At 46.6% G+C, this 12379-nt stretch overlaps 1 protein-coding gene across 1 annotated transcript in view; it reads right to left on the bottom strand.

Moving 5' to 3' along the window:
- The window catches only part of elmo1 (engulfment and cell motility 1 (ced-12 homolog, C. elegans)), a gene marked incomplete at its 3' end in the record, with an annotated part of 191011 nt that overhangs the window by 562 nt on the left and 178070 nt on the right, over positions 1–12379 (bottom strand). The window contains exons 16-17 of the mRNA XM_079522966.1: positions 4575–4682; positions 2777–2859 (exon numbers count right to left, since the gene is read on the bottom strand). Coding sequence (XP_079379092.1) covers positions 2777–2859; positions 4575–4682 — 191 coding nt within the window. The remainder of the gene's footprint in view (positions 1–2776; positions 2860–4574; positions 4683–12379) is intronic.

Genomic DNA, 12379 nt, shown 5'->3' on the forward strand with positions numbered 1-12379 from the left:
GGAGATGGAGTGCTATAGGTTGAAAACCAGTGAGAGGCGTGTGGGGAGGAGATGGAGTGAGAGGCGTGTGGGGAGGAGATGGAGTGCTATAGGTTGAAAACCAGTGAGAGGCGTGTGGGGAGGAGATGGAGTGCTATAGGTTGACCAGTGAGAGGCGTGTGGGGAGGAGATGGAGTGATATAGGTTGACCAGTGAGAGGCGTGTGGGGAGGAGATGGAGTGCTATAGGTTGAGAGGCGTGTGGGGAGGAGATGGAGGCGTGTGGGGAGGAGATGGAGTGCTAAAGGTTGAGAGGCGTGTGGGGAGGAGATGGAGTGCTAAAGGTTGAGAGGCGTGTGGGGAGGAGATGGAGTGCTATAGGTTGTGGGGAGGAGATGGAGTGCTAAAGGTTGCCGGCACATCCATCCACCCCAGACTGGTTCTACACAAACACAGCTGATGCTCCGCCACGCTAATAGAATCCTTCCCTTCCCTGCCTCCTCCCGACAGCCATACATATTATTCACTTTCATCAAATCACAGGAGGAGGGAAGGAAGGAAGGAAGGAAGGAAGAAAGGAAGGAAGGGAGGGATGGATTTCGGCGCTCCCCTCTGACAGACAAGGGGAACGTCTGCCATGTTTCGGGGAGACGTTGGATACGGAAGACAAACGCCCGCGGTGTTCATGAGGCAGCAGCTCTCTCCATATGGCAGAGATACCGCACGCTCGGCACCCGCCACAACGTGAACGTATACCTGCACGTGTAATGTGAGAATTATAACGCGGGCAGTCAGACGATGTGTCATTGTTCAAGTCGGTGATTCTCAAAACTTTTCCAAAAGTAAATTGCGAGAAAATCATATTCCGTTTCAATATGTCTGCATGGGACCTCAAAACCGACTTCCGGCTCCTCCTGGCTATCCGTCAAAGACACTGAAACCCTAATTGCTCCCGATGAGCAGGTTGGTCCCTTGCATGGTTTCCTCCGCCATCGGTGTGCGAATGTGTGTGTGTGTGTGTGTGTGTGTGTGTGTGTGAAGGTCAAATACATTGCAAAGTGCTTTGGAGAAAAGCACTATACACTGTAAATGCCATCCATTTGACCATTTTAAACCAAGGCATTAGAAGTAATAATAGTAGTAGATATAATATGCCTATAGTGTAAGATAATTACACACAGATACACAGTGCACACAGACCCGGCTACGGCTACGCTTACTAATGGAACACACATTACTAAAGGATCACTAACAACTGATGGATCCTTTATTGCCAATGATGTCACCATCATAAATTCAATTAAAATTAAAAATGTAGCTTAACAATGAATTGTCTTCACTTTACATTAGGGCTCTTGATAACATTTACCAATGATTAATAGATATTTTAGGAATGTTTTACAAACATGAACAAACATGGAGGCCACATTCAGGCCCGGTAGGCCCTTCCTACATGCTGAGCACGCAGCCGCCCTAGGGCGCCATGGTGGGAGGGGCGCCAAAAAATAATAATACAAAAAAATAAAATAACTCTGTCCCAACTCTGTCTGCCCAGTGTCCCCCCCAGTGTCCCCCCCAGTGTCCCCCCCCAGTGTCCCCCCAGTGTCCCCCCAGTGCCTCCCCAGTGTCCCCCCCAGTGTCCCCCCCCAGTGTCCCCCCCAGTGCCTCCCCAGTGTCTCCCCAGTGTCCCCCCAGTGTCCCCCCAGTGCCTCCCCAGTGTCCCCCCAGTGACTCCCCAGTGTCCCCCCCAGTGTCCCCCCCAGTGTCCCCCCAGTGCCTCCCCAGTGTCCCCCCAGTGCCTCCCCAGTGTCCCCCCAGTGCCTCCCCAGTGTCCCCCCAGTGCCTCCCCAGTGTCCCCCCAGTGCCTCCCCAGTGCCTCCCCAGTGTCCCCCCAGTGCCTCCCCAGTACCTCCCCAATGTCTGCAAATCTTATTTTTTTTACACTCCCAAAGTCAAATCACCACTCAGGATTTAGCTGTGCACAGATACAGCAGACCGTCCTGCTCTGCTCACCCCTCAGAGGTGACTTTGAGCGTCCCCGTAACACTGGGCTTAATGAAGTCTACCCTTTTGTTTCCATTCCCCCCTCCCCCCCTCCCCTCCACCCCCCCTTCCCCACCCCTCCAGGCCATTCTTCTAGAATGTAGACCCCCGCGTTTATCGACAGAGTAATAAAGGTGCAGGCCCGGAGGAGGAGTCACGCTCCTTTGTCTTGAGAGGGGCTATTTATACATGATGTAATATATCAGTGTGTGTCACACGGAGGGCCGGGGGGGGTCATGGGGGGATGAGGGGGAGGGTGGGGGGATGGGGGGCAGTGCATGGGGCGGGATGGATGGATGGAGGGAGAGAGAGAAGGAGGGAGAGAGGGGAAGACATGCTCGCACACACACAGCGGGCAAAGCCTTGTGTTACTTGGATTTTTTTATCCACCTATAACTCCAAAATGTTCATTAATTCAGGAAATAATAAATATGCATTTTTCAGGAAATGAAGAAAACAAAGCACTACTGCCTCATCAAAGTTGATGTTGTGACTTTATATATTGTCAAGTACTTCCATGAGAGGGACAGAGTTGGTGGGGTTAGCTGCTTTAGTAGTGTGTAGTGAGTTAAGCACTTTTTACTACTTTCCATTGGTTCAATGTTTTCGAAACAACACACAGACGTAAAGGGTGTTCAATAGCACTGATTTATTAACAAACAAAAAACAGCAATGATTTATGATTTATTCTATACATACTAGAAGGCTTGGCTCTGTGGCCATGCTATAAATAAGAGCCACGTGACCCGTTATACCTTGTTCTGCTTCAGGGCTCCCTTCTCCTTCATGTGGGGACAGTCTTTTCCAGTGACCACAGCCTTGATGTCTGCCACGGGCACTGTGAGACACGCACACACACGCACGCACGCACGCACGCACACACACACACACACACACACACACACACACACACACACACACACACACACACACACACACACACACACACACACACACACACACACACACACACACACACACACACACACACACACACACACACACACACACACACACACACACACAATGCAGAGAGAGAGAGCTCTTATCACATCTTCCTCATGCACATCGACAGAGCGCGTCATCGTTTTAAATAGATTGTTCTTTGAATGCCCCAAAAATAGGGACGCCAGGTCGAGGGTGCTTAACATCTTGTCACAGTGCACACACTGATTGCCAGTGACACACGCGCGCACGCACGCACGCACGCACGCACGCACACACGCACACAAACACATCGCAACGCTACATCACAGCCTGTGACTAAACTCCAGTGCTGTGAGGACACGCGCACAGATGCGCACAGATGCACACATACACACACACACACACGCACGCACACGCACACACAGTTCTGTGCACAATGCGAGTAATACTGCCTTCAGCAGCAGCAGGGATTGTTAAATGGAATAAAAATATCCATCAATCTCTACCTACTGTGTACCCTAGTTCCAACCCCCCCCCCCCCCCCTCCTCCTCCCCCTTCAATCACCCCCCCCCCCCCCCCCTTCAATCTCCCCCCATTTTCTTCCAACATACAGTAGCTGTTGTGCCAGTGGGTATAATAACTGTACTACCAGGTTTCTCCACAAGGTGGCAGAGACGTCTCCTTCCGGAGTTGAATTAATTGTATTGTGTATTATGAATGAACCATGTGGTTCTCAGACATTTTCATGTCAAGGACTCCAAAGTTAATTGTGTATTTGGCCGTGGTCCGCCATCTGAAAATACGCTGGGCCGATGACACCCAGACAACATATACGTGGTCCGCCATCTGAAAATACGCTGGGCCGAGGACACCCAGACAACATATACGTGGTCCGCCATCTGAAAATACACTGGGCCAGAGGACACCCAGACAACATATACGTGGTCCGCCATCTGGAAATACGCTGGGCCGAGGACACCCAGACAACATATACGAGATTGAGTTTGTGTCATTAAAATGTTTCCACAAATATTGCAAAATCTTCTTGCTACAAAAAAGCAGGTCTACAAGCTCACGAGCTGTTGTCAAACCGCCAGTGTGGAATATATACGTAGGTTATACATTATATAGTTTATACATTATATACGTAGGTTCAAAGTGGTTATCAAAAAATGTTTTGTCTCAAGAACTCCCAAATTGATATATATGTTGATGCTACATTAATCACTTGAACACCATCATCCATATTTTCAGCGAAAATATTTGGTGCAGACTCAGTGGAGACAAGATACACTACAGCGCAACAGGTCAAGTTAAGTCACTATCAAGGTTTTATGTGGTTAACTAATTCAGCTAGGGACCCCCTCAAGGACCCCTGGGGGTCCCGGGACCACATCAATAGTCAGTATATCACCCCTGGGGGTCCCCGGACACCACCAATAGTCAGTATATCACCCCTGGGGGGTCCACAGACCACACCAATAGTCAGTATATCACCCCTGGGGGGTCCCGGGACCACATCAATAGTCAGTATATCACCCCTGGGGGTCCCCGGACACCACCAATAGTCAGTATATCATACCTGGGGGGTCCACAGACCACACCAATAGTCAGCATGCACTCACGTTTGTCCTGTAGAGATTCGTGGGGCACCTCGGCCTGGGGGCTCTCCTCCAGATCACCATAGTGCAGGACTTTATGGTTGGGAGACAGTCGACAGTACCAGAACTTATCTGTAGAGGGAGACAGAGGGACAGAGCGAGAGATGTTATGGTTGGGAGACAGTCGACAGTACCAGAACTTAATATCTATAGAGGGGGACACAGAGAGAGAGAAGCCGCCATAGGCACGAAGACTTGAATAACACACTGATACGGGCCGTTATCGCTTTGGCTAAAATGGTGAATCCCGCAGATAAAGTAGGCTATGTTATGTACATATAATTGATTGTAAATCTGCTACGAGGATAAAACCAGAAAAGCACTAAAGGCTTCTTTACATCAGGTACAAAGTAAAACGAAAATGTGACAACCGTATGGAAAAAGGGGTAGAAGAACTGGGAGGCGGAGGCGCAGGGGGGTGCGCTGCACGTATCTGTGTGTTCCCAAGAGAAGACAGACTGTGCACCCACTGCACACAAAACGAGGTAGAGACTGAGCTACACTTCCTGACCGTCTGGGACACTGCCCACTGTACCAAGACATCAGAGACATATATACTTCCCACGGATTGCAATCACCCAAGGAGAGTTTGAAAACATGACTAATGACACAAAAAAAAACTCCCATATCTGTTTTGTGAAGTACAACAATGTACAAACACAGCAGCGAGCTGCTGTGACAGGAGAAGGATGACAAATGGAATACAAGCACCTTAAGGAATACAAATCATTGTGTGTACACCGTTTACTTCTTTTGATTGCTTTGGCAATGTAAACGTACGCTTTCTCATGCCAATAAAGCTCCTTTGAATTGAATTGAATTGAAATTGAGAGAGAGAGAGAGAGAGAGATATTATTAAAGCACAGCAATACAAAATATTGCGTCACAGTTATATACAACTAATACCCCTTATGCACTACTCATCGTGTAAAAAAGGCGAGGAAGACATTGCTCGTTTTCAAAAAGAAAGGCACAATTCTCCCTGAGCCCAGAAAGGGCTAAAAGCCTCTAAATCGTGCACTATTTTCACCCCAAGTCCTTCCAGTACCTGAACTGGGTCTATACGTTCCCCGTTCCCTCTGTTTTGTCAACCAAACAGCCATCTTTTCTGTGTGTGTACAACCTTTTTTCCATGACGAATATTATATTTTTGGAACAAACACAGACAGTTCATGAGAAAACACAGCCTTGAAAACACTGACCCAGCACTGAATAAATAGATGTGCACGCGCACGAGAGAGAGAGAGAGAGAGAGAGAGAGAGAGAGAGAGAGAGAGAGAGAGAGAGAGAGAGAGCATTGAAATATAGCTGCCATTTGTTTCAAAAGTTTATCCCAAGCTAACCTTAACTATTTCTGACAGCCAATGCACACTTCTCCTGGTTTTGTAAGATCCCTAGGTCCTACGTTGCAACGCAACACAGCTCTGTAAATTTTGTTGCCTACATTGTTGTGTTACTCATTTTGTTCCACTTTTGTTTTGTCAAAGGAAACGTACATTCTCGTGCATGACAACAAAGCCCCTTTGAATTTAACACACAGAGAGAGAGAGAGATAGAGATAGAGAGAGAGCGAGAGAGCGAGAGAGCGAGAGAGCGAGAGAGAGATAGATAGAGATAGAGATAGAGATAGAGATAGAGAGAGAGAGAGAGAGAGAGATAGAGAGATAGAGAGATAGAGAGAGAGAGAGAGAGAGAGAGAGATAGAGAGAGAGATGACAGCTAGGAAGTAACGGCATATTTAGAATGGCTACAAACAGCACAAAGTAAAGCCTGGTTTATATGTGGTTGAGTGTCGTGCCCCAAATGTAGACGTGCTATTTTCAATACGATGCATCAGTCCATGGTTGTTGCACACACACACACACACACACACACACACACACACACACACACACACACACACACACACACACACACACACACACACACACACACACACACACACACACACACACACACACACACACACACACACACACACACACACACACACACAGCTCAGTCCGTGAGTCATCTACAGAAGAGGAAAATGGAGCCTCTGATGGAGAGAGAAAGACCACTGACCGTGGAGAAGGAGGAGCGTTGTTGACGAGGACGACAAAAAGAGCGGTTCAACAGTTTGTCTATTTTGTATCGTTCCACTTTTTGCTTTGGCAATTATTAGAGATGTCCCGATACTGTCGGAAAAGTATCGGTATCGGCCATTATTCGTCATATCGGTATCGGCAAATATGCCAATCTAACTAAGGGGTTGACACTATGGCAAGTAAATAAAATGTTGGGGCATGCAGAGTTTGCTTTTGAGTTGCCCAAACTGCAAGTGCACATTTGAGTGAGGAGTCTGCTATAAACAACAACACAAGATATATATCTAGATAGCTATAAACACAACACCAGATCACAACACTGGTATTGGTATTCAGTATCGGTATCGGCTAAAAAAAGAAATTGTGGTATCGGATCGGAGAGGAAAAAAGTGTATGGGGACATCCCTAGCAATGATATATCATTGGAATGATTTCTCATGCCAATGAAGCCCTTTGGATTGAATTGAGTGGATCTACAGTACAAGCTCAACATTCAGCATCTACTGAATGTATAGCCTCGGAAACCCAGACGTTTTTATTTCCAGGGAGGAAAAAAAAGTCTGGGTCCGAGTCCACTTCAATTCGGCAAGTAGCGCAAACATCTCTCACTCTCTGCTGATTTCTGATCGTCTGCACCTTTGTTAAATTGACACACACACGCACACATGTACACACACACACACACACACACACACACACACACTCCTCTCTCTCTCTGTCGTTCTAAGTAATTAGTCTCATGTCGCGCAGCTGCGCATAGTTTCTCCCGGCGGATCCTGCCTATGCCATAAAAAGCATAGGTGAGTTCCAGGCTACTGAATGTATTACTGGTATTTTTAACGTGTATTCTTTTCATGTCTGGTTCCTCAAATTAGGTGAAGTTCTCGATAAGCCTCTGGGCTTCTTAACTTCTCCTGCACAATGTTAACATTAACATTATGTGTGTACCTTTCTTCTGGTTTTACCTTTGTATGTGCTAATAAATAAAAACCTAAAAGCTAATGTTTTTTTTCCCTAAACGCCTGCTTATTGGAGGGACAAACCCAGACACGTTTGTCATCCTTCCGACAATTTAACAAAGAAACGAGGGAAATTAAGAGCCAAACAGATGACTCATCAGTCATCAGGCAACGAGTCAACAAAATGGCGTCACTGCCATAAATCATGACGAGTGTGGTTTCCTCCTGCGGGGGGGGGGGGGGGGGGGGGGGTCTTGGCTTGTCGACTGACAGCCGTGACTGGCGAGGAGGGTGCGGGGGGGGATTGCCCATGGGCACAGGCTGGACTGCACTGGCATGGCATGGCAGCCTGGCTGGCACCGTCCCCTCGGTGCCCCAAAGCTTGGCGCTCTCTGACGCGGTGCCGTTCCAAGGCGAGCATCGGGCCAGGCTGGAGGCTGGGCGAGGAGCACGGAGCGGGCCGGGCTGGAGGCTGGGCGAGGAGCACGGAGGCTGGAGGCTGGGCGAGGAGCATCGGGCCGGGCTGGAGGCTGGGCGAGGAGCATCGGGCCGGGCTGGAGGCTGGGCGAGGAGCGAGGAGCGACGGTTCTATAGGGAAGGCCTGCCTTGGCGTTCGGCAGTGGTGGAAAAAAGTACTCAATTGTTTTACTTAAGTAAAAGTACCAATACTGAAATTTAGAACTACTCTGTTACAAGTAAAAGTACGGAATTTAAAATGTACTAAAAGTATGAAAGTATCGGCATCAAAATGTACTTAATGTACTAACAGTAAAAGTACTCATATTGCAGAATGTCCCACTTCACAAGTTGTGTACAAAGTCTATTGAAAATAGCAGATCTACAAGCTCACAATGCGTCCGTTGCGTCGCAACACGACACATTGCAGATCGGCTATTTTCGGCTATCACATCGCTCCACAGCCTAGGAGCGCTTGTTGCCCAATCCTCGGTGTTGCACAACAGTGACACGTCATCGAAAATGTTCCCTGCCTGTTTAGCGGACGAAAACGAAAATCTTAAAACGTTCATAAGTCGCGATCTAAATCATCCCGTCTAATTCTGAAAAATGATTCTGTGTTAGACGGCGCTCCGCGGTCCAGTCGCTAGTCACGATAGATTTATTCTTACCTCCCGTTGTTGTCGATCGACTCTAGAGTGGTGTGGCTATTGTTAGCTGCCGGTAAAAGTGGTCCGGGCGCTATAAATGATGGGCACATTTTAGTAATGGATTAAATAGGTCCGGGCAAGCAAGGTGTTAATGTATGTTTTCTATAATCAAACCTAAAATCGGGCTGGATCTACAAGCTCATAGCTATGAGCTTGTAGGTCTGCTATTTTTGAAAAATCGTGAAAACATTTATTTCATAAAACTGGAGGATTTAGAAGATTTCTTTTTAATTTTGAGGTCAGGCCTAAATGGGTTAAGTACAGTACTTAAGTAAAAGTACTGGTGTACGGTATACGCGGGGAGCGGAGCGGAGAGCGCGGAGCGGTCCAAACTCTAATTGCAGAGGAACCCAGACAGTCGGCGTTGGCCAGCTGGCGCGCCGCGGCGTGGCGTGGCGACGCGTCCCACGTGGGACGGCGCGCGGCCAGCGGCCGCGAGGAGAAAGAAGAAGGGTGTTCTGGGAAACGGATGGATGGCATCGACCGCAGACTGGTCAGCCCTGTATATAAGCCACGAAGGCCTGAGGACGATTCTTACAAAACATCCCAACCTCCGAAATCGGCAGTTCTCACATGTTCAAGATTTTTCAAAAATAGCAGATCTACAAGCTCGCCAGCTTGTAGATCTGCTTATTTTCAAACAAGCCAACAACACACAAATCTAAAATGACACGGATGCTTCCCCGGTTTTAATGGACTAACTAACTAACTGCCTGATTTGTGTGTGCGTGCATGTCTGTGCGCGTGCGTGCGTGTGCGTGTGTGTGTGTACACAAGCACATATGCGCATTCCTTTGGCTGAAAGACGCGGCCATCTGTACCCACTCTGTTGGATTATAATAGCAGCACTTCCCACTTAAAACCACCATCATCCAGTTTTGATACAATGACTACAACACATTAACCCATTTTGGCCGGGAACCCCTTTCGGTGTTAGCATTATGTTATGCTTTAGCTATTGAAAAAAAAGCAGATCTGCTATTTTTGAAAAATCGAAGAACGACTGACATAGAAACATAGCTTTTTCAGAAAACTGTCAGGATATAGAAGACATTTTTTGAATCTGATCTCAGGTCAAAATGGGTTAAAGATATAAGCAACACATACTGTATTATACGTATAGTGGCTAAAGGCGACGCACCCAAACTCCCCGTTTGCTGTTTAAGGACGGGACTTCAGGACGGGAACCCCTTCTTTTGTTTTAAGCATTATGTTATACTTTAGCTATTGAAAAATAGCAGGTCTACAAGCTCATAGCGCGGCACCGAGTGCAGCGCTGTGAGCTTGTAGGTCTGCTATTTTTGAATATAATATAATTATTATATTCTTTCAGAGCACACGTTTTTAACTCAAATCTTTGCTTCTGGGGGAGGGTCCCTGGAAAAACATATTTTCAGATGGGGGTCGGCGGCCAAATACATATAATGTGTGGGGTCCTTGACATGAAATAGTTTGAGAACCACTGACATAGAAACATAGCTTTTTCCAGCAGGATACAGAAGCCATTTTTTTTTTAAGAATCGGCCTCAGGTCTAAATGGGTTAAACCACTTAACACATCGACTGCCAGTATTCCAGTGCCGAAGGTACTTTCACTGAGGTGCCTTTATTCAAGGGGCCAAATTGACCCCGGGGCGCAATCTGCCGTAAATAAAGCTTGTTTTGAAAAAAAAAGAAATTAGTAAAATGAGTGGGGTCGGCACATTTTCTGACATGAAGGGCGAGATCGCGCAACATTGTGATGTCCGAACAGGCCGTCTCCATATATGGAGATCTAGGGGTGACTGATCAGGTGTTGGTTGGTGTGATCAATAAGGCTATTTCTGGCAGAGGCTTTTGTGCTGGTTCTGGACAACCGGCTATCCGACGGACCTAACACACCGGGCAATGCACTCTCTGTGGTGGTGCCTGTGGAACGCGCGTGTCAAATGTATGACACTCAAGATCTCATAATCCTGCCACTGTCTGAGAGGTGAAAGTTGTAAAAAACACTTTTAAAACGGACACCTGAGAACTGACACAGACAGATGTGATGCGTGAAGGTGCGTGCGTGCGTGCGTGCGTTGCTTATTGTTGCTGTGGGGCAGAAACCTGTCCACCGATAATAGCTTTAGTCACACAAGCTCTTGTTCATACTTTTCGTTGGTTAAATGTTTATATTAAATTTATAAAACCTACTGATGACAAATAACAATAATATGTCCAAGACTGAACCACTTTTACTTTCCAAATCTTTTCCGAAAATAGTGGAAATGTATACAGTCAGTAGCTGATCTCCAAGTTCACAAAGAGTGGAAATGTATACAGTCAGTAGCTGATCTCCAAGTTCACAAAGAGTGGAAATGTATACAGTCAGTAGCTGATCTCCAAGTTCACAACGAGTGGAAATGTATACAGTCAGTAGCTGATCTCCAAGTTCACAAAGAGTGGAAATGTATACAGTCAGTAGCTGATCTCCAAGTTCACAAAGAGTGGAAATGTATACAGTCAGTAGCTGATCTCCAAGTTCACAAAGAGTGGAAATGTATACAGTCAGTAGCTGATCTCCAAGTTCACAAAGAGTGGAAATGTATACAGTCAGTAGCTGATCTCCAAGTTCACAAAGAGTGGAAATGTATACAGTCAGTAGCTGATCTCCAAGTTCACAACGAGTGGAAATGTATACAGTCAGTAGCTGATCTCCAAGTTCACAAAGAGTGGAAATGTATACAGTCAGTAGCTGATCTCCAAGTTCACAAAGAGTGGAAATGTATACAGTCAGTAGCTGATCTCCAAGTTCACAAAGAGTGGAAATGTATACAGTCAGTAGCTGATCTCCAAGTTCACAAAGAGTGGAAATGTATACAGTCAGTAGCTGATCTCCAAGTTCACAACGAGTGGCATTCTCAACACGTTGTGTGAGCTTATAGACATGTTGTTCTGCTGTGTCCGCTATACTTTCACACAATTTATTTGTATTTAACCTTTATTTAACCAGTAAAAAAACACATTGAGACAGAGGGCTGTATTTTGCGTGTCTTAAGTACCAGGTCTTATTACTTAACTTAAGACCTGGAGGCGTGATCAATGCCATTTGGCTATTCTGAGTGGCCAAAGAGCATTGACCACGCCTCCAGGTCTTAAGTTAAGTAATAAGACCTGGTACTTAAAGGACCACTTCACCACTTTTCAACTTCTCTTCCTATAATTGGTCCTAACTAATGTTCATGATAAAACACCACCATTTCTTCCTACTCAGTCTGTGTCTCATAGGAAGGCTGTGGGCAGTTCAGAAACCCGTCCACCAGTGACATCATCGATGGTGAATCCAAGCTAATAGAAATGGCAGGCTTTCTTTTCCTGAAAAGTTGCAATGCAAAAGTTGAAGCCATCGTTCTCACGATACTACAAAAAAAAAATCTGCCTAATGATGATGTCACTGGTGGACGGGTGTCCGAACTGCCCAAAGCCCTCCTATGAGACACAGACTGAGTAGGAAAAAATGGTGGTGTTTTATCATGAACATTAGTGAGGACCAATTATATGAAGAGATGTTGAAAAGTGGTGAAGTGGTCCTTT

Source organism: Electrona antarctica (assembly GCF_951216825.1).
Source record: "Electrona antarctica genome assembly, chromosome: 15".
Taxonomy (NCBI): domain Eukaryota; kingdom Metazoa; phylum Chordata; class Actinopteri; order Myctophiformes; family Myctophidae; genus Electrona; species Electrona antarctica.